The 24,833-nt window shown below is 34.1% G+C and overlaps 1 protein-coding gene across 1 annotated transcript in view; it reads left to right on the top strand.

The window, feature by feature from the left end:
• Ac76E (adenylate cyclase type 2 Ac76E) overlaps positions 1-24,833 on the top strand; it is a 180,826-nt gene that overhangs the window by 35,441 nt on the left and 120,552 nt on the right. Inside the window, exons 3-5 of the mRNA XM_068762160.1 lie at positions 132-338; positions 11,779-11,907; positions 15,212-15,406. Coding sequence (XP_068618261.1) covers positions 132-338; positions 11,779-11,907; positions 15,212-15,406 — 531 coding nt within the window. The remainder of the gene's footprint in view (positions 1-131; positions 339-11,778; positions 11,908-15,211; positions 15,407-24,833) is intronic.

The raw sequence follows: 24,833 nt of genomic DNA, 5'->3' as shown, positions 1-24,833 counted from the left end.
TAAAGCAGATGATAGGATATTATGCCAGGAGTACGTTAATGAATCAGTAAAGACGTTTCTAGAAGGACACGAACTTTAGATATGACGAATATATGACATATTACAATAGTAACGATAGTTTTTGTTTTCAGGAGCTGTCATCGCAGGTTAAGGCGCTCTCAACATTATCAGTGATAACGTTTGTGCTGATGGTGGTGTTGGCGATGGCGTTGCTACCAGCTGCTGCAGAATGGGAGGCTCTGGCGCTATCAGGGTCTATACTGGTGACCGTTAGTCTCGGCGCAGGGACACTTATGGCCACTCACCACGCCCCACTGCCGCTCTTCGCCCTTATATTGGTCAGTGATTTTCACATTCTTGTTGTAACCTATTTGCTTTCAGAGAAATAATACAGGTGTGATTTAAAAATTTCTTTACTTGATCCCTGCATCATAATAGTGGACGACCTCTGGATCTTAAGTAACATACACCCTATTATTATTTTACACAGTAGATACGTTCCATAGAAAAGCTTGTAAAAATATATGCAACAGATTTTAAATTTCGGGATATGTTCCATAACTTTAAAAAATCTTGTAAAATGAAATAACAACAAATATTTTTCTGAAAAAACTTACAAAAGAAGCAATAATGAAATCTGTATTACCTAGCAATACATTTTTATTACAAACAAAATATTGTATTTAGTGTATAGTAAAAATTCAGTCCAAAAATACAAAGCATATAATAATTGAAATTGGTAATATAAATTGATTTCGCAACTATTTATCGATGGAACCAAAAATAACATCTTGATTTTGGACGGTTTTGATTTCAATGGAGAATATCTATCAGTATTAACTGCTTCTGTTGGCGCATCTATAGACATATAGGGGGCGCAGTTTACGGTATTCTCCCAATTGCATTCTATCCCTGTATAAATAAGTGTTTGTAACACATTGTCAAAATTATAAATTAAAAAAAATTAAGGCTTCGTGCCAGAACAAATAATTTTTGTAAATCATTATACATATTCTTATTGGTGAACAGCGTTTTTTCTAAATCGTGTATAAAGAGAGTTGCTTGTACATCAATAATTTAATAGGGATTAAGAATTAAAAATTAAAGTTAATAGATATGACCATTAACAATATTTTTAAATTAAACAAGTACTATAATGAGCATAACAGAGTACGTTCGGACCTTGGTATGCTGCTTGATTTTCAAGATCCAAGTAGACAGGGACACTAATTCTTATTTATTTTATTTTTATTATTTTATATTCTTTATTGTACACGTTAGATACATTTAATAAGTTTTACAAAAATATACAAAAAAGTACAATGGGCGGTCTTATCACACAAGGCAATCTCTTACAGACAACCATAGTATGGAAAAGATAAAAGTACTAATAATAGGTAGTTTACGTGTACAAAAAATACATATTTACAAACAAACGAACATAAACATACACAAAAATACATAGACATACTCAAACATACATGCATACGTATATAATATATATACTTATAATAAATATGGTTTAATACATATTATAAATATAATACAATAATAAATAAAAACATCTAACCGACTTCGATCAGTATTGGTTCGATCGCACTTGCCTCAGAAAGAAACAGAAGAAGAAAAAGAAATAAATTAAGAGATAGATAATTATAGGTCTAGTAAATGAATAATTTTTTTTTTGAAAATAGATAGCGAGTTAGCACGTCTTATATTCAACGGTAAATCATTTCACAATCGAACGGCCATAAACGAGGTGAAAGATTGGCCATAAACGAGGAAGAATGCGCCGGTTTAATTCCAGATTCTCTGATGATCTCAAAGACCTCTCATGTGTATCCTGAAGAAATCGAAACCTTGATTTGAGATAAGAGGGAGTGAGTGGATTGAAAAGAATATTATAGAGTAGATAAAGAATGTGAGCATTCCGGTGAAGCCTTACGGGTAACCACTTGAGCATAGCGCGAAATTCGGAAACATGATCATATTTTCGGAGGCCAAACATATATTATATATTTAATATAATATATTTTTGTGATGAACAATTATTTATTTTGCGGAGCAAATATTACACGCATACAGTACCACGTGTAATGACACTTATTAACTAGCGCCATCTAGTAGGTTATTAGAGAAATATTATAAAATAGTTAAATGTTATTAACACTTTTTTTTTTACGGTTTACAATATCCTTGAAAACAAATGTCTTTACATCCTCTCCTTTTTCCGTATATCCTGACGAAATCATTTAATATACCGCGGAAAAGCTAAAAGGAATGTCTTTTCCATCTGAATAATGATTTTAATTATTTATAATTTGATTACTTTTTAACAAAATATTTGTCTATGAACCATAATTTTTAACAATTACACTTACAACGCGGTCACATCGTCGAGTATCAAGTATCAAATTTGATTATAATTCTCACAAAGGAGTGTTTAATAAGAATTTTATGGGCACACATATATGACCGACATAATACTAACTACATACTGCTCTAGTAAGATCAGATTTTTAGTATTATCTCACGAACATTCTCGACACTTCGATCTGTAGAATGTAACTCAAGGTATATCATGTCTGTAGATAATATGATTTCTGCGACGTCGGAGGAAAAATACGATTCTTTATTTAGTTAAATTTACCAGTGCAACTAGTATTTATTTCTTACTTTTCATATTTTTAAATAATGTCTCTCTGTATGTATATATCTTTGACCTCCCGTTTCTTTAAATCTAAAATTAAAAGTATATTATTAAATTAATCTTATTATATCATTAAAAAGTTTTTAGTTGATTATAATGTGTTGAATTTGGTTCGTTGACTAATTTACAAGATTGTATGTACACATTAAAAATTGTTTAATTTCATTTAAACAAAGAACTATCGAGTTTCTGGTCGGATCTTCAGCAGATCAGCGTCCGAGCCGATGATAGCCCACTATTTATAATTTTAAAATTATCGACGATTCAAAAGCACATTTTAATGCCTACCTGTTAAGGTGCCTACAGACGCAGGTCTATTTCTAGATCTTAACACTTAACATCAGATAACAGGTCAAACGATTCGCCTATAGCCAATAAAAATCTTTTTTTAAAAATCAGTAATTTAAAAAAATGCGTTTTATGTATAACCGGATTAATAATACGATTTCCGCTTGACGTTGAATTATGGGATATCTGGATTATATGCTTATAGAGGAATAAGAAGATAATAATAAAAATATTCTTAAGTCGTCTATTTCAACGAATTGATCTCGTTGTCACGAGCTGAGTAGGTGTTTAATTAACGGATATCTACAAACTGCGTCACCGAGTAAACATGTTAATTGTATCCATTGTTTAATATTTCTTTTGTATTAAACTTGGTCACTTAGTCTAGTATCTTTCTAGGTTTTTACACGGTTCGGTGAATACCTAAACGTTTATTACATCATTTTGTTTGATGTTTTAAACTGATTCGTAATATTTATGAAGTTCATGTACTTATGTACTAACGTCTAATCTTGTATTCGAAGATATAAGATCTGTAAAGCAACGATAAGGTCCTTGCGCAGAATAGACGGACATTGGACCTTATTTTTCGGAGTGGACACCGTGGGTCAGAAAGCAGGGTACGTGCTCGCAAGAGGTACAGGCTATCGGAAGAATATAGACCGCTTTCAAATTATGTTTGGAAATCTATGATGACGACAATAAATCTAAAGGATTTTTTTATATTATTTTTTTAAATGAGAATCGTGATTGAAATAAGCCGCCAATTGCAAAACAGTATTACTCAATATCTAGTATACCTTAGATTTTGAATTAAGAAGGACCCTGAAACAAAACTTAAAACTCAAATAAATACATTTAAAAAACTTTTAAGTTAAAGGGATTTTTGATACCCATATTGTGGTGGTTGTGGAAAAATATGTACCTAGTCCGCCATATTGGAACGGCGTCCATCTTGAATTTTAAATTTTGACATAATCATCGTGTTTTACTAGTGTAGCCCTTTCAATTGATACCCATATTGAGAGGGTTAAGGAAAAATACGTAATCCGCTATTTTGTATCGGCGGCCATCTTGGATTTACAATGTTATTGATTTTATTATATTGTATTGTCATCTAAATTAATTGTGTGTACTAAATTTCAGATCAATCTGACAACGGGAAGGTGCTTCAATTTCAATTTCTAATTTTGATCCAAATATATTCCGTACGGGTCGAACTAAATAAAACCGTTTAAAAATGATAGACTAGAGTCGTTAAGCTTAGTAAACACCGTGACATGCAGAAGCGTGAGTAAAATAAAAAAAAGTGTTAACTTTTATTGTAAAAACAAAAGTGCGCACGCTAATGTATCTGGTTGATTCAAGAATTAAAAAAAAATAACTTAGTCCTATATATAAAGTATGGCCACTAAATGAATGAAGTGCTTTCTCAAGAATGAAGCCTCGAGTACGTCTGACTACCTTCACTTAAGACTAAATATAAATATCTTCAGTTAAAAAAGGTTTGTTCGCCTCGCTACGACACTCCGTAAGAAAAATATTGTCACAAATCTCACGTATCCCAGTGAATTTGTTCTTCCATCTTAAGGGTTACAGAAGTAAATTAATCATTACTCTACGTATTTATTTGTGTGCTTTAGTTTATTTCGTTATATGTATGTATTCCATCTTTAATACACTCATTGGCCACTAGATGGCGATGTGCCATTCGAACACATTTTCTACAACGTTTTATTAATATTGTTACTGATATTATTTATATGGAATATGAGGATTGTTCAAAAATAGAACACCCGTTTTAGGGGGCGATCGCCCGCTTCTTAACCGCGATCAGTGTGGTCGAATCGAGGTTGGATCCCTCCTTGCTCGCTTGTGGTTCAAGCTGCCGTGCCAAGCATATACACAACATCAATACTACACAGCTCTACTCGGGTAGAATGGTTTACTACGTATGAGCGTCATCGTACAACTGGAATGCATCTATCCTATGCAATTGTCCTATCTTCGCAACCTAACATTCCAGGCTTTCATAGCGTGTGTTAAACGTGAAAATATTTAGATAAGAAAAGGAGCAATATTTAGCCACTTCCGCACATGCAGTGGTAGTCGTGCAACAAAGTGCACCGCCCGCCAGCCCGCTGATAAATGCGCATGCAGCAAACAATGCGAATTATACAACTGCCACGGTTAAATCACTCAACACGTGTTTCAACCCTCCACGGGGCATCTTCAGGAGTTGTGTTACACCGATTAGTGCCAAACACAGAGTCACTGTGAAAATATTTGACGTACAACATGTAGGTGAGATCAAAGTAAACATGTAACAGCGCGTGTCAGGTCAATAGTTCTTAAGCGTTTATGACGTCACTTCCGTGTTCCGGTTCCAATTTTTTTATTCCATAGTCTTTATATGTAAGCAAATATATATTATTGTCTTGTAGTCAATAACAAGTAATGATATTAGGATGATCAGGAATGTACAAAAGCTGTTACTTGACAAGCTGACGGAATCATCACGATAATTGGATTTTATTATTTATTGTATTTATAAAAATAGTATATGTATGTATTATATATATTCCATAGTATATTAATATATGTTTATATTATACAGTAGCCTTTAATATATTTATATAAGGTGTTTTTATGTGATTTTTTTCCTACTCAAATTTATTTTAGTTTTTATTTTAATTTAAGTGTTTTATTATATTAACTAGTTTCACCTACCTTATCAATTTATAACTGTACCGCTTAACCGTTACTGGCAAAGAATGCCTTCGACATTAAGCTCATCGTTTTACATAAAATGAATATTTTTTTAAATAAATAAAAAGTTTTAATTAAATAAACAAATAAACTTGAAGAAAGCGTTCCGTGCTTGTTCTATTGTTTGTTTTGTTCAGCTGTCCAGTCGAGTTGGGTTCGACTATTGACTTCTTTTAATACAATAATGTGATAATTAGCGAATATATTTTTAATAAATTACTTTGACAATTATTTTCGTGTACTTGAAGTTTATACAAAATTATTGAGTTAGGTTTAGAATTTTCTACTCACTGAGGTCATAGAACTACTAAAAAAAGTCATGAGTTTTTTAAACGAAGTATTTAGTATATGAGAGAGCTTTAATATAAATTCGTTTAGAACAGGGGTGTCAAATCTGTGGCTCAGTTAATAAGAAACGAAACCAATTTACAAAATTATAATATACTTTATTCATGAACTATGCGGACAATTTTTCATTTTACGTATGTAAATAATAATTTAACTATATATGTTTATTATAACGAAAAATAAAAATATTTGTATATGTTAATGTTTATATAATATTTAGCGGCACACTTAAAGTTAAACATGTTTATTTATCTCAAGTTAGTTTTTAAATTTGACACCCCTGGTGTAGAATTTTAGTGATTCAAATGTTTTACTATATTGTCATAGATCATTGTTTCAGTCCATAGACGCTCTCTGCACGGTACAGATCTCTACCAAATATATCTATAGGGGGACCATAATCGTCACGCTTAGCAGGAGGTTTGGCTATCGTAGTGTGGTACGCAAATTTGTTTTATGGGCAGTAGCAATTCTATGTAAATTATTCAAAAATTTCTCAAGGCTCTCGATGTGCTATCACAACCCGGTAGACGTGGCATGGGTAGGCTCCCATTAGACGGAATGACGACATAGTTAAGTAATAAAAAGACCAATATTTTGCCACTTCCGCACATGCAGTGGTAATCGTGCAACAAAGTGCACCGCCCACTAGCCCGCTGATAAATGCGTATGCGGCAAACAATGCGAAATACACAACTGCCACCGTTAAACCACTCAACACGTGTTTCACCACTCCACGGGGCATCTTCAGGAGTTATGTTACACCGCTTCGATATTATACCCTCTCTTACGCGTAAGTTATATTTGCGATTTCACGTAATAGACAAGTGCCCTAACTGAGTCCCCCGGCAAACTTGCAATAATGGAGGGGAGGAAACATTGACCTCCTCGTTAAATATAGTTCCAATACCCGCGTGTCTTATTATTTCTAACCATTCCAACACGACCATCCGCAATCCTTTGTTACAGGTATACAGCACGTCATAGGATAGTTAAGATCGTTTGAAGTAGCTAGATGTGGGCAACCTAGGATCGGTCATCGTGGCGATATTTATGAAAGGCACATGCCTTGCAGTAGACATCCATAAGCTGAAAAGATGAAACAAAAGAATGTACAAAGTGTTAATTATTTAATATTGTATCTCAAGAATCGAACCCGCGAACTACTATCGCAAGTCATATCCTTTACCGCTGCACTACAACCGCTCAATACTCTCATAGGTATTGGTTTATGGTTTAATTACTTTATTGGAGATAGATAGTAACAAAAGGCAGTAAGAAAGTACAAACTTAGAAGCTTAGAAATATAAAATTAGTTACAATTGTTACCTTATAACTATCTCACTGAGAACATATAATGATTTATAGTCAAACAACGAGAAAACAAATAAAAACATTACTAAACAGGGATCAAAGACTATAGTTTATATATTTATATTATGTTTGTTTATATATTTATATTATGTTTGTTTATATATTTATATTATTTATTTATATTATAGTTTAAATTGTATTGTATGTACTCAATAATTTCGAACGAAAATGTTTTTCAAAAGATACGGGACAGCACGAGAATGTATCAATATCACTAACATATGAATTGTGGAGGACACATTTTCTGTATAAGGGTGCACGTTTACCGATATTTGTCCTAGCCGTTGATAAAAAAGAGAAATCTCAACGCTTTCTTGCTGCAGGAATTCGAAAGTTTATTTATTGATTGACTTCTTAGTTGTTGAAATTCAAAAATCAAAAACCTGGTCTTTAATACGAAAATAAAATATATATATTTTTTAAATTCTATTAAACAAATGCACAATAAAATCGGTTCCGTCGTCATTTTTACTACCATTTATGCTGTCTGAAGATCTTAAAACGATAAACAATAGTATTTATTACTAGGTACCGGTATGAGTGAACATTACAACTGTAATTACAAACTTGTTATGATAATTTATTTCATGCCTTGATTTAATAAGCCTATTGTATAATTCTACTCATAAATACTGTTTACTTGTTGGAATTTACATCGTCATAGCCTTTTAATTTGATGCCTGGAGGTGTTTAATATAGACTTTAATACAGTTAATTTAGTCTTACACTCTGAGTTATATTACGAATATCAAAGTTCATCAATGGGTTATGATGAGGATATAGGCCATTAGCGAGTAGAAGTAATTTACTACCCAAGCACGCTGGCGAGGAAGATGATAGCCAAGAGTGATCGAAGAAGTTATATTCACACATATACAAATTTTATTTAAAATATCTAATAGATTCAGGCGTTACTTTGCGGAAGTCCATCCTAAGTAAGAAAATTACTAATATATAGCTACTTCCGCTATGTAGCAGTAGTCGTGCAATAAAGTGCACCGTCCGCCAGCCCGCTGATAAATGCGCATGCGGCAAACAATGCGAATTACACAATTACCACTGTTAAATCACTCAACACGTGTTTCACCCCTCCACGGGGCATCTTCAGGAGTAATGTTACACCGATTAGTGCCAAACACAGAGACTTTGTGGCTTGGGCTGGCGGGCGGTGCACTTTGTTGCACGACTACCACTGCATGTGCGGAAGTGGCTAAATATTGGCCCTTTTCTTACTTAGGATGGACTACCGCAAGGTAACGCCTGATTCCATTAAATTATTACCTAAGTTTTTAATGTGGTCTACACACGGCTGTGTTGAACGAGACGTCCCCAAAAACTGAGACCAAATTAAAAAAGTGAGATTTTTCTAAATACGCTAACGCAAGATCGATCATCGTGGTGATCTTTCAGGAAGGCTGTTATGATGATGATGATATAATGATGTACAATTATAACAATAACCACTACATAATTGGCAGGAAATAAAGCTACTTAATTAAAGTAAGAGATAATTGATATGAACAACGCTGTCCATGCAGGTGAGTTCGCGTGTATTTTATTAGATTAGTCCACTAAAAGGAGTTTTAATGTATTCGCGTGCTTACATTGATATCGGAACTCGCGACGGGAATTCAATTTGCATCGCAGTGAGTTTCTTTTAATACAATTTAACTGTCCACCTATTAATGCTCTTCCGTTGGCGTATCAATGTTTTTATATTTTTATTAACTAATTAATCATATTACTTGTTTACAATATCCGGCTTACAATCGGTGTAACTCCTGAAGATGCCCTGTAGAGGGGCGAAATAAATTCTTAAAATTTATGTTATCCCCAAAATTATGACAGCGATATCAAATCTCATATCATTTTTTAAAAATACTATTAAAGCTTTTATATATATTTAGGCTATATGTTTCATATTATATATTTAAATTAAAATATGTATGAAAAATTAAATATATATGAAAGTTATATTTTTTTATTTTTAAGGCTATTTATCCGACACAGGTGCGATATCGGTTCGATTTCCACGTCTGACGTCCACTGTGTCAGGTCCACTTAGTGGGAAGCCTTCCCACACACACACATACACTTATATAAACAGTGGCAATCGTCCTGGGATAAGTCGACGAAAGGAAAATGGACGCTTAAGCTAATACCAGACCCAGAGCCATGGGTGAACCGGGATCATGGAGAGTTGAACTACCTAACTCAGATGACATCCTCCCACGGCTGTTACCGAGCGTATCTCCATAGGTTGAAATACGAAGATTCCCCTGACTGTCTTACTTGTGTCGGAATGGTTGAAGATGCAGAGCACGTCTTTTTCGTCTGCTCCCGATAACGAAGCCAAGAGGTCTTGGGAAGAAGGTGTAGGATGAAAAATCTATCCTGAAACTCTGATGGCTACAATGCTATCCTCACCTTCCGCCTGGGAACTCACGAGCGCGTACTGTACGACCGTGCTGAAGGGCTTGCGAAAAATAGAGCAGGAGCGGAGGAAGCTGGCCTGAACAGCCAGTTTATCAGAGAAAGCTGTGGCTAAATCCCCCCCTGCGAAGTAATGCCTAGCGGCCATGCCGTGGGGACCAGGGATACCGAAGAGAGAGGATTGTTTTTAGTAGGTATTGACGCCTAGATCGAGTCCGACCATCAGACCATCCTCACCACCATCACCACCACCACCATCAGGCCTTATGATACGTAAACGTATTTTTAAATCTCTTCGAAAAAAAACGCACACTCACACACATGTACGTATTAAGATGAAGTTAATTAGAAAATTATTATTATTATATATTATAACAGGACGCTTAATTAGAATATTTTATTAAATGTTGAAACTAGGATTATAATTTTCATTGTAATTAGTATATAAACACATATAATTAGGCGCGCTTGATACAATTCTTGGAATGTATTGAACATGTTTAATATATGGTATGTGACGATGGAATGAAAATTGTTATTGACAATTGTTCAGGAATTTCACAGTATACAGATTGATAGATTGTATATGTAAAAGCCTTAAAAGATCTTAAAATTTGGATGACTATATAAATATAAAGTTTTGTTTACTATTTACAATCCCCGCAGACATGAAACTGTCAGAAGTTATTGGTTAGTCGCAACTCAAAAGACGAAATAAGTTAGTTTAACTTATTTCAGAATGATTGGAGATTTGGGTAAAAGTTATAAAAGCATTTGCTGTCAAATGATCTAAACATTCACTCCTTGAGAATTTAAACAAGTAACTTGTGATCCTGTATACCTACTTAATATACAGTTAAGTGAAAGGTTATAAATGTGATGCCATCGAAGACCGTAGAAAATACTTACAGATTAACTTCATTCAGAAAGCAAAGTCATAAATGTCAGAATAGCTTAACCGTATCTTAGGCGTCTTCATCATGGCAGCCTTAAATTTAAAACTCCAAGCCGGGTTTCCTTCTCCTGCTGATGAGATCAAAAACCTCGCGCTATATCTCGTTAATATAGACCTCGACGTGGTATCTATTTTAGCCGTAAAGCCTCGCAAGGCCTCCGATCCTTTTTTTAATTATAAAACAGAAATGTTAAAAGAATACAGATAAACAAAATATTAAAATAAATATAAAAAGCAGCTTAGTGGAAAATGGTAAAGGAATAGAGGTGATGTGTGTATGATAATGGAATAAATAAAAGAGAAACGTGTAAGAGTAATTTAGAAGGATGGAAGAAGAGCGAGAAAATAAAATTATAAATTCAATAAGTTATTTGAAAAATTGTCCCTGTGTACTCAAGACAGGGGAACGTATGAAAGGCTTTTAATAACGGGGCCATTGAAAAAAAAGCCTGAAAATTAGAGTAATTCCCCTATTCGATCGTAAATTACGTTACGTACCTCAAATTGGGTCCCCGTCGGGCAAGATATACCATACATTCTTCAAGTGTATGGTATATCTTGCCCTCTTGCTCTTCTTTCAAGAGAGGGTGGTCAGAGTCAGCTTGCGTCGCTCTTGACCACCGAGTAGTCCATGCTTCGCTAACTTACACTACACTTCAGTCACAACATTAAACACCTACTTGGGTGTAGTCCCTCATAATATACCGTCACCCTTGTAACTGTAATACAATATGCCAGAATAGTGTCTCACAGACCTCTATTTCCAAGACATGTAGCTGTAAAACTTTATGTTTATTTTAAACATGTATTTATAAGGAAAAATAAAAGGTATTAAGATATCGTTCTAGTAATATCTAATTTGTTTGCCATTTGTAGTAAAAGTTAGTTATGTTTGCTTCAGATGGTGCATACAATGATGCCCATAGCAAGGCGCATTGCCCTCTGTATGTCCGCGGCGCTCACTCTTGCGTACATGGGGCTTGCAATTGGACTAGGCCCTGAGGGTAAAGAGGAACAGTTCTACCAACAGGTTAGTACACATAAACTTTTATATACCACGACTCACTTTGGCCCTACTAAAATTTTTCCATAATAAATATATTTTTATATTAAAACGAGAGAGTCTATTTTCAAATTGGCCGCCCGTTTATTTCTTTTATGGCCACGTCATTGAAAACCAATCGTTCGCCCCCTATCTTGGGGGGGGGGGTCCTTCTGATTCTTTTTTTGTCTTTCTATTATTATATTTTACACAATTTCATTCTTTCGACATCTTAGGCTCTCGTAGGCCTTACGTTAGAAAACACTGGGTTAGTATTTTTTACTTCATGTACCTGCCACTTGAAACTTCATATTTTATTGGCGCTTACTAACACACAGGTACCGGCCCGTGCGAATATAATCGTCTTGTTGAAAGACGTACCTCGAGAAGTAGCTAAATTAGGACGATGAATTATGCGTCTGTGTAAATGTTCCATGACATTCCCATTGCTTGTTTAGTTTCGTTGGAGGAAATTCTGTTAGCCAAGAGATTTTGTAACTTAATAGGGGTTAAATTCATGATATTCTCGCAGATGAATAAAGAGTCACGTAATTTTGACAAATACAATAATTCCGTGATGGCGTTCCATATGGAATAGTTACACGGTTTTTTACACCCAATCTCTTTAATTCTAATTACGATAGCGAGTCTTACGTCCTAAGATCAACTCTAAAAATATAATTTACTTGTATAAAATGAACAAGCTCAGCAAGCAGTAAATAATAAGATAATATTTGCAGCAAAAGTAAGAACTTCGCAATGAACTCAGACGAATTCTGTTTAAGTCACTTTCACAGTTATTAGCTAGACAGTAGCAATCGACAAAGTCAAGGTATTTTTCTGTGGTCACCGCTATTGGGTTCCTCACGTTCTACTCCTATTTATGAGGTAACATGGATATAATTTTACTTTATTAATTTTGTTCACATTTCAGTTTTTATTTCCATACTCTTCTTCCATACATCACATTATCTGTCTTTCTGTTCTTTCAATCTACAATTTTATCTGTCTTTCTCTTCCATTCATTCATGTTACTGTAATAAGGTCTATTTACTATTTACAATTTATCACAGTTTAATATTTATAATTTTCTCTTATATCACAGTTAATTTTTGTTACATTTTTAATTTATTCATAATATAATCATTTTATTTCATTTTAATTTACATTATTTGCTTAGCCTATTTACATTTATGTTCGTTAAATTTTTGCCACAACCGTGCAGAACTTTAGAAAGGACTCTCTACCTTCTTTTTCTGTCAAAATGGAGGCGATAGTGGCCTCCTCTATCCTTTTCCCTAACCGGCATTCCCTCTCGAAGCCCTCTAAATGCTGGGCATTCAGCAACCAGGTGGATCACAGTCTGGTCTACGCTCGGTTCTCGCTTCACAGAATTACGAAGGATCCTCCTTAGTAAGTCGAGGTTATTTCCTCCCGGGGCTCCTGGTATTGTCAAGGAGTAACAGCTCAAACCGAGGTCCTCTCAAATGAAACCTGTAAGCTTTGTCACACGATGAAGCGTCGACCAAAGCGATCTGGTCTAATAATAGCTGCACGAGCCGGCACTCCCCCAGTCTAAGCTCCCTTTGTTCTACAGCCTCGGACCTGGGTAATCGAATGCCATTTGGCAATTATGAGACCGGTCCAAAAAAAATATTTCCACCATATCTCTAATACTGTAGAACAGCAATTTATTATTAATCTTCATTATGAACATAAAAATCCTTTGTAACACAATAGGATTTTATGCAATTTTTCGTTTTATTAAATATTTAAACTTATACAGTTATTAATTAGAGATTTAGAATTTAATAAATCCTTTCAAATGTAAACAATTTTGATGTAAAGATTAGATTGGCTATAAAATCATACATTTATAAATAAAATCCGTAACATAAAATGATAATATTTCAATTCTAGCGCCTGTCATTTTGCGATAAGCAACATAATACTGTGGGGTGTTTTTACAATAAATATTCGAAAGGTAAAAGGAAAAATTGTTATTTATTTTGTGTAGAATTCGTTTCATAAAGACTATTATACGTAATAATATAGTATATTTATTTCATATATGTTTTATTTCAATCTGAAACATAAACATATATATTGGGTCTTGGTGGCGGCCGTGAAAAACGACCCACGTGTATTATTCTTTTTTCTTTTTGGCAAAGAAATAAAAGCAAGCTCTGATCCATGTTTATGTATATTAAATGCAGTATAAACAATAATAAAGAAACCTACCATAATGTCAGCGAAAATTCATCTGCCGATCGAACTCATTGTACAAATGAAATCTGATATTTGAATAATATGTACATATATTAAACAAGACGTCATTAATCGCTTGATCGTGATTCTTTTTGCAAAACTTTTTTTATGGCTCCCGTTTTTGGGGATCTCACTGAAGTGTTTATTTTCATTTTATTTTATTACTCTTTTAATGCGTCATATGATCTTACATTCTTTCTTCTTTCATTCGCCATAAAATCTTTCCATATTTTTTTGTCTTTCTTTACATGTATTACATAGTTTTCCGGTCATCCTTCATCTCGTTCCTTATATCTATTAAGAACAATTTTAATCAGAAGGGCGTAGTGGGCGCTTAATCTACAACCTCTTTCAAGTAAGCACTAGGTCTTTTTGGGGAGCATCGGCTCCGGTCACCATGTATCACAGTTTCAACAGAATTGAGTGACCATCGAGCTGGTAAACTGTTAAGATGAACGCTCTATGATGTAACTAAACCCGAGGACTTTGAGGGTTGGTTGCTACTAGATTACATTACTATCATTTTGGAAAGAGTTAGTCCTGAAAGAGTTTAATGGAAGAAACTTCAGCAATACTTGTATCTAGATTTATGGAGAATGGGGAACTCCTGTGATACTAGCATGGATCTCGATCCCAAAGAATCCACTTCTACTATCGAAGGGCTGGGTGAAATGAATAGTATGTGTGCGTTTGTTTTGTAGGTATTTCGAGTATGACTGTGTTGTTCCAGCTCAGAGTTCCCCAAACTTTTTTGTGTCGTAAACCCCTTGCCATGTTTTTCCGTGTTAGGTAGACCCCCTACTTACTGATATTGATTTCCTGTAAATTTCTAACTGTAGTGAAGTTTAGTGTTAAAAACTTAAAGTAAAAACACATGTTAATTTATACATTTATTAATTGAATTTAAATTAAAACTATTCAAAATAAAAGTAGACCGTAGACCCCTTGCTGGTTGTCATAGACGCCTAGGGGTCGATGACACTTTGGGTATCACTGTTCTAGCTCATATTATGTTTTGTTCTAGTTAATCTGCGAACTGGCTCTCCTTCTCTCGGGTAGCGGTATCGGGCTGTACTACCGCGTACTGACGGAGCGCGCCCATCGGAACACCTTCGCCGGAACCAGGACGTGTTTGGAGCAGAGAGTTAAGCTTGAGTGCGAGAGAGAGCAGCAGGAAAGGTTGCTTCTCTCTGTCATCCCAGCATACATCGCCGCTGAGGTAAGGCCTTATGATATACTGGTGTAACTCGCACCACACTTTTAGTTCACTCTGTAAACTAAATCGGTTTTTTTTTAATAATTTAAATAGATATAGAAGAAAGAAATCATCAGATGACTCCGGGGACCGATTTAAACCGGTTTTAATAGAAAAGTATGAAGAAGGCCTATGTCCAACAGTGGACATATTTTGGCTGTGATGATTATTCCATAGCAACACGTCTTCGCCTGCTATAGAAATGGGAGAGTATCGGCCGTTCCATTACGTCAGTCAGCTGTCAACGCTCGTGACTGCAGCGCTCGTGCTCTATTACTCTCCACTCTACCTCCCCGCGGTTCCCCAAGGCGCGGTACAGCGGTTTCGGTTGCACTATAATATCGTCATCTCAGATTGTAATGTTTTTCAACGCTAGCTATACAAGCTTCTACAGATCTATTATTTCTTTCGTTAGATGCGCTAGTTTTATGCATAACAACAAAGGGTTAATTACAAATTGTCAGTGTTATACCAATATCTGTTATTTGAAGAGATTTCTAAATTCTGTTTATTTAATAGACAAAACTATGTCATTAAAATAATGCTTTTTAATTATGAACATTAACGAAATTTAACAGGGGTATAAATATTACGTATACAATATGTTAGGTTTGCAAAATAAGTATATATCAGCTAAAATATTTTTTAAAACAACATAGAAACAACGATTTTAAATCTAATTGTAAACGAGACAGTTCTAGAAGCCGAAGATTCTTTTAGATTATATTAAATAAAACTATGGAACAGTAACTAGTATTTATTTCATTTTATTTTATTTAACTTAATATTCATTTTCTAGTAATCTAATATACATATAGTTACATTATTATACCAGCAGTAAAAAATCACCCATGTAAACGCATCCTGAAATTTCTTTATAATACTTAACGCCCATTATTATCTGTTCTTTTCATTCATTCACAAAGGTGCGAAATAGCGCTATATTAAGTAAAGTCCTAAAAGTTCTTAACAATTTAAATTAAGAACGCTCAGAGGAATGGAAATCGAAACCGCCTGTAATACATAAATTAAAAATAATTAAACCTTATAAATAGTAAGCTACCACCAATTCGGAATGCCGGCTACAAAGTGAACAGTAGCACTTTAAAAAAAATAATGTTTGATGTATACTTTAGTATATTAATCATATAAATGAGTCAACAGACGATAATACAAGTTATTGAAAAAATAATCAACCGCACAGCACTTGAGAAATATCGACTTACTATGACAGCAAAACATTTCAAACTCGAATAAGGGTTAAATCTTATCACAGCTTAATGTTACGTGCTCTATCGATAAGTCTAACTTGACAGTTTTGGGATGAAACACAACACTATGGGACATAAATCATGTGCCCCTTATCGATAGCACAAATTGAAAAGGTATATCACTGAGTAGAGTGACAATGCTTTTTATTATATTACGTAAAGTCGCGGGAGTTTATGGTGGGGGCTCTAAACTAGCACTAGCTTCAGCGACTATGTGGTGGTCGATGTGGTCTCGAACCATCGTGATAGCACCATGTGGTTTTCGGTAATGTGAACTATACACGTAGACCGATCCCGGAACGGGCTATCTAAAATAGCATAGCGCCAGGGAAGACTGCGTGGCGATCCCTGACTGGGAGATACCGCGGTCCTTCGCATAGCGCAGAGGGCGATCACCGGGGGGTTCAAGTGGGTAGTAATCTCACATAACCCCCCCCCCCCAGAGGCAGGTAATCTTGAAAACCTGGAAGATTTCCCCATCTAAACCTAAAAATTTATACGATAACATCGATTTTTATTGACTAATTTTCGTGGGCAATGAGTAAATACATAACCTATGAAAAACAACTTTTTGAAAACAAATCGAGTGGAAATTTTAACAGATATTTACATATTTATTTATAACGCTACTCTGTCCTGATTTAACGAAATTTAAAAACGTTCTTGTGTGTTATTTACTTATTTATTTACACTTTTTTGTACATCAAAATTATAAAAAATACATCAAAAAGGAAGTGTAATAAAATTTACACATATACATAGATAATAACTAAAAAAAAGAAACAATTTATATAAAAGTACAAGAGACGGTCTTATCGCTCGAGGCGATACTATCCAGACAACTTTTGGATAGAGAAGAGAGACATGAAGGTGAGGGCAGTTTTGTGTGTACATAATTGAAAAAAAAAAACCACACATACATATATATATACGTTTACAAATGTTATATGGAAAAGTTATTACATAAATACGAATAAATAACAAATGCTATAAGAGAGAAGAGATTTAGTTGTCAATAACCGAGGGAATATATCTATATATCTATATCATAAATGTCAAAGCATAGTGACATTTGGCGCCATTTGTAAAAATTTAGGTACGTTCACATTATGACATTACTTTTGCACCATCTGTTATTAATTTTAGTTTATACAGAATGATTGGTTATGCGTTTAATATAATATTACTATCGATTATTGTCTACTATCTATCGCTTATGTTATTGTACTGCCAGAAATAATTGGACTGTTGACATTAAAATAATAAAGTTAAGGTTCTACAGAGTTATTATTATATACAGAGTGATTGTAAATAGGAAAGTTTTTAAGTTTTTTGTTTACAAATCGATCACACTGTATATATTTAAAATCCTTTATTGTTAACCTAATATGATAAAGAAGTTTTACAATCAACAAATAAGTAAATTTAATTTTAACTAGAACGGGAATTATCCTGCTCGATTCGGAGGATATGGTGTCAACACAAGGCTATGAAGTCACTGTTGTGTAGTCATGTACTTTCACTGAAGTGACGCGTCATTTTCCCCATCGCTATTCGATCACGTCTAACAAACGTATCATTCAAATGCCGTGCGGGAAATATTTGGGTAAATAGGTGAAACGTGATCGCCTAGTTAGCGAATTTAACGACGTACTTGTTTTAACGGGACTTTACTTACATGTACTATCGCGTTAACAATATAGTACATTGAATAGAGACCTGGTTTAGTGATGCCGTTATAAATATTTTTGAAATAATTGTCTTACGGAATATTCTATTATTGAAATTCAAAAACTTTTTATTAAATTACGAAATGACGAAAGAAATTCATTATAGTAGATTTTTAAAGATTGTTGAATTACATATTGTATTTAATGGAATCAGGCGTTACTTCGCGGAAGTCCATCCTAAGTAAGAAAAGGACCAACATTTAGCCACTTCCGTACATGCAGTGGTAGTCGTGCAATGAAATGCACCGCCCACCAGCCCGCTGATAAATGCGCATGCGGCAAACAATGCGAATCACACAACCGCCACCACCAAATCACTCAACACGTGTTTCACCCCTCCACGGGGCATCTTCAGGAGCTATGTTACACCGTATTAGTGCCACTCTGTGTTTGTGACTAATTAATAATTTGCCGCATGCGCATTTATCAGCGGGCTGGCGGGCGCTGCATTTCATTGCACGACTACCACTGCATGTGTGCGGAAGTGGCTAAATATTGGTCCTTTTCTTACATATTGTATTAACATTGAAATAGCTTAAATTAATTGACCAAATAGCACACAGAACTGATGGATGCTGGAGCTGTAAGGTTCTTAAAATAAGACCATGGATCGATGTACATTCACCCATACGGCGGCTAGATGATATTCTTGAGCTCGTTGAAAGGCGATAAACGTAGGAAGCTTCCATTCAATCATAGACGGCCACTGTTTGGGACCATCTCTGTGGGGATATAACGTAAACGCTTTGCAGGCGGGTTGGCGATTGCAGTGTGCTATTATGGTACGAGGAGTTCGCTGCTGCTCTTCCTCTGGATACTTGTTTGTGAGCAGTGGCAATCTTACGTAATGCAAAAAGTCTGGTTTATATATAAGACTTTATCCCGGAATCGAACTCCCGACATACGATAGGAAGTGTTAGTCCTCTATCGCTAAGATACCACTGCTAATATATATCTGTTCATGATAATACTGCTAGTCTGGAGTATTTTGCTGCACCGGAATTGAGTTCGCGGAACGATGTTGACGAACTTCATACAACGAAACTAGTCGGATTTCGGCTAAGCAAAGACGTTCACATAAAGTTACATTATACGCGTGTGAGTGTACAGTGTAATGAGTGTAAAGAACTGCATGGCAATTGAACGTGGGATACGTTTCTGCCTGAGATCGCCTTTGCTGTACGTGAAGGCGATAGTGAAATCGGCTGTTCCTAAAAGTGAAGGAATATAACTTGTCAATAATTATATTACTATCTCGTATTATACCAATAGCACGATTTTTTTAAAATGAGTCAACTAAATATGTAATTATGAGGAAATATTTAAATTTACTTTTAAATAAGTTAATCTGTAACACGTATTTTAACTATGTTTATTAATTTGCTATTCCTTTGTTTGCATATTCTTTCAGTTCTAGGAAATGAGTAATTTATATTGGAAAATGTTTTTTGTTAATAATTTTCAGGTTATTGAGTTCTATAAATAAAGATTTACATAAGAATTGGTTCAACATTCGTAATCATTATATTATCATTCAAAGTCAAACTCGAAACATATTTTTCAATTAAAATAGGTGACACTTTGCTCAACCTATACTGTAATTAGAAATTATTTAGTGACTTGTGTTCGTAATGATCCTGAATTTCATGTAAACATTTTTGTGTAATTATACATGGTGATTAATTAAAGATGTAAAAGCTTTATAGAGCCTTAAATAATGTATGGAACCTCCAATTCAAAAATAAATCTTATACTATATACTATCTTTCCCTGTAGATTTTTCTATAACACTATTCTGATTACCTACATACCATGAGGTTGGGTAAACATGTACATACTAATATAACTTTCACGATCTTGTAACATTTTTGTTAACATATATATGAAAAATTCGAGAAAGTTATAATGTAAAGATAGAGAGTATTTATGCCTAATAAGGAAGATATACTATATTTGAAATATACTACATATGGAAAATACTTTTTAGTATTTACTATTTACTTGTATGGAAATTTAAAATTAGAGATTTTTATATTGCCACTGTTAACAAACAATTTTTCTGTGGACAGGCAGTAAGGTCGTCTGCGTATCATAATATCACACTGGGGTCGCTAACCTATCTGCCAAGCATAACAATTATAGTATATCCCCCCATAGATATCTTTTATTTATTTAGCCTCCGCTATTAGGGACCTCTTGTTCCACACCCTATTTATTTGGGAAAAGGGATTTGTAGGGGCAATAATTTTTTCTTATTATTAATAATTTATTTTATCTTCTTACATTCGTTATCATTTATACTTTATATTTTCATTTTTAATTATTCCTTTTTTTCCATCACGTTTTATGCCATCCAAGGACATTACAGCTTGGGTCTATTTTATTATTCACTATATATATTTCACATTATTTTTACTATATTTTTATATAGTAAAAATTTATTATTTTTATATAGCTTTTACAGTTTTTATCTTTGATTTTATTACTTAAATTTTTTGGTAATTTTTTTTCTTTGATAATTTACTCGTATTTACATTTTAACAGATCGTTTTAAGGCCTTGGTTTTGTTTCTAGATATAACTTCTTCACCTCGTGCAGAAGCTGAGGAAGGGTGTTCTTCCTTTTGTGTCTAACATACGGGGCTGATCTTTGCCTCCCCTATCTTTCTACCAAACCGGCATATCCGTATATATTTGGTGGGGGTGTCCATGGGCTGGAACGTTGATGATGTAAATGCCTGGCGATTGGTGATCATAGTAAATTTGTTATAAAAGGTATCTTAGGAAACCGGAAATATCTAAATAAAGGTTGATGAAACGAGGTTTAGGCTACATTCCTTACGCTGTGTTATCTCAAATCCGAGGAATTTGTTAATGTCAGTAAAGCGATAAGTGTGATAAATGTAAAATATATATATATATTAAAAAATATTTAAATGTTATTTTATTTGCTAGATTTATTAGAAGCTGGATTTTATTTAATATACTTATTCTAGCGTTTACGGTCATGAATTTAACTTCTTATTTTAACCTAGAAGTGTCATGGCGGTGAGCGATTTGCGTTAACAGTGTCGCCTATATAATTCAGATCTCTGGGTCATAGTAATTTTTCTGTAAACACAGAGATAACAGAATTAAGGTCATGAGGATGCGTCTGTTTGTTTGCGTGATCGCTTAGAGAAATACTCGGTAGAGCTAGTCGAAGAATAATAATATAGTTTAGTGATGTCAAATTGAAAGGTAATTTTGACACGAAAACTAAAATACAAGTAAAGTTTAGTGAAGTAAAAATTTTATAACAGAACATGCAAACATAGTTTCCTATGAGTTGTCTGTATTGTTAAAACTATAAGTGTCTGCACTTATTAGACTATAATAAATAATTGAACATGGTTAAAAATACCGCTGGTAAAAGGAAGGTTGGTAGGAGAAAGAAGTCGTGGCTTCGTAACATTAGAGAGTGGACCGGAATCGCCAGCGCTGCTGAGCTATTACGCAGAACTAAAAATAAGGAAGAGAGCAGGAAGCTGATAGCCAACCTCCACTAGTTGGAGAGGCACTTCAAGAAGAAGAAGAAGAAAAATACCGACTTTTTATGACAATTATATGAAGACAATTATATGAAGGTCTTTGGCCAATGTGTGTTGCCAGTGATGATGTACGGATCCAAGACGTGACCAAGGCTAAGTTCAGCATAGAAATGGGTAGTGCCGTGCTAGAACCAATATCACCGGCGTAGTTCGAAAAATTTCTCGTCTGAAATGGCAGGGCGGAAAGGTTCTCTGGGGACCTTGAGTCGATTGACGCCGCGTGAGTAGGCTCCGCACACGTGTCCCTGAATGAGGACAATGCAGGACTGGTAATCGTAGCGTTTATTGGAGCAAGCCTATACCTAGGAGTGGGTAAATATAATTCTAATAAAAAAAGGAGACACCAAAATTGTTTATGTTTATGATATATTCAACTGTCGAAATAAATATAGGATAAAGGATTATTTATTAATTCATTTATTTTACTTCTTCTGTTTCTTTCTGGGATAAGTGCGATCGAAACAACACTGATCGAAGTCAGTTAGATGTTTTTATTTATTATTGTATTATATTTGTAATGTATTAAACCTTATTTATTATAAGTATATATGTTCTAAACGTATGTATGTATGTCTATGTATGTTTATGTTCGTTTTTTTGTAAATATGTATTTTTTGTACACGTAAACTACCCATTATTAGTACTTTTACCTATTCCATACTATGGTTGTCTGTAAGAGATTGCCTTGTGTGATAAGACCGCCCATTGTACTTACTATTATTTGTACTTGTACGTATATTATTGTAAAACTTATTAAATGTATCTTGGCGTGTACAATCAAGAATATTAAAATTGGGTAGGAGTCCCTGTCCTTTCTCCAGAGGAACAAAAGTGTAATAAGAATTAAATTCGTCTTCTAATAAAGGCACTACGCTAAGCGCTTTGTTCTTTAGACATTGTGAAGCGCAACCTCAATTTTGATGTCCAATGCGGATTTGATCCGACCGTATTTTAGCACTAGGAACTCACGACGATGCCTTTGACCTTTCCAGTCCAGTCCATTGCAAGGACTTTTCGGTAGAAAGCCTGATTTTGATTTTGTAATTACAACAAGTATTTTAAAATTAAACAAACACATATGTCTTGGGTATGTACACAAGGAATATTTTTTTTAATTCCTTGTTTACGTCATATTATTTGCGTTCTCATCTTTTGTTAATGTCATTTAGTCATTCATCTTTTACTCTTAAATTCTTTCATTCCTTTAGTTTCTTACTCACCATTTCATTGATAACCTCATTTTCGTCACTTTCCCACCAGAATACAACAGGTATACATTTATTTCTTTATTAAAAGCATTGTATTATACAACATTATGTTTAAAAATATTATCGCGTCGTAAGAAACTTGTCGTGAATTTTAAATTCAAGGAAGAAGGCGCTACTGTTAACAATCGTCAATTATTTATAAGTAGTCGGCAAGATGACACAAATTGTTCAATATTTTTTTTATTTTATTACGTATGTACTTGAGTTACTTTGGCATATTTTACATTTCATTCAAACAAATTTATACAATAGTCTTTATTCAAGTTTATTGTAAACTCTTATTTTATAGTTTTATAACCTTCTACGGGGAAAACAAGAGGAAATATGTATACATCGTATCGTTGTACCCAGAATTTTCTGGAAATTTCTGTGAAAAATTGAAATACCAAAAAAGCAAGGAAATAGTTTTTGTATATGCCGCTTTGCCGGATTTTTGAGGTTATTGTGGACTGACCCGGGCAAATTTTGAATGCTTTGCGAAATATTCGACGGTCTATCCTGTAACTATCTAAGGGTTTTGTTATATTTTTGTTAGACATAAGAAACACAGATAATCACGAATGTGGCGATGTATGAAAGAAGACCAGAACGTAAAGAATGAAAGATTCTGTGAACTATGTAAAGAAAGAGAGAAAGAATTTGTGAGAAGAAAGAAGCAAGATTAAAGAATTATCTGAAAAATTATATACATCCGAAATGTTACATCCCTGTCGCACATATAGCAGGGGAACAAATAAAAAAAACTAGAGTGTCCGGAAAAATTTTTTTTCAAATTCCCAGACTCTTCCGATCTGTGAACTCACTACTGACGAAGCTATAAAGGCTCTCGGGAAAACAGCATTAACATCAACACAAAGAATACTCAAATGAAGTATTCTACTCAATTATATTCCATTTCCGATAAAATAAAATACTTTCTCTACTTTTATATTTCTCGAATACTAAAGTAAACATTAAAAATAAATGAGATATTCAATGTATTCCGGATTTCTCTTCAGTAAATAAGTTAATTGATTGTCTGTGGAAGGTTGTTTGGAATATTAGCAAATAAAACAAAGTTTCCACGTCTAAATACCATACGTATCATTTTCTGTATACGGACATACAGGTTCTATTAACTTCCAATCAATAATTCATTAACCTTTTACGCTTTAAAAATCGTGTTAATTTCATGCTAATTATAAATTAGCATAAAACGTCTTTGTTTCGAACAAGAATTGAAATAACACAAAGAAATCGAATTGTCGGAAGTTTTTAGCATTGGTGAATACATAATCACTATTCCTTGTAATAATAACATTTGATTGAGATGTATAGTTTGGGAATAAGGTAATCCGTAATAAGGATCTTCCTAAGCATTGAAATGCTAATTGTTATCTAAGATACCAAGCTGAAATCGTCTTTCTTAGCTCTATCGACCTTCTTATAAGGTTCAGGGTGGCATTGATTTAACGCCATTATAGAAGAAAATTAATTTCATCTGTAGTGGATAGAACGTCTGATAGAACTGTCAAGGACTAAGATCAGAACGAT

Source organism: Battus philenor, unplaced genomic scaffold (assembly GCF_028537555.1).
Source record: "Battus philenor isolate CCGP_79_NKW_IND1 unplaced genomic scaffold, ilBatPhil1.0.hap1 SCAF_16, whole genome shotgun sequence".
Taxonomy (NCBI): domain Eukaryota; kingdom Metazoa; phylum Arthropoda; class Insecta; order Lepidoptera; family Papilionidae; genus Battus; species Battus philenor.
Note: the sequence above shows the minus strand (reverse complement) of the source record. Positions and strands in the feature narration are given on the sequence as shown.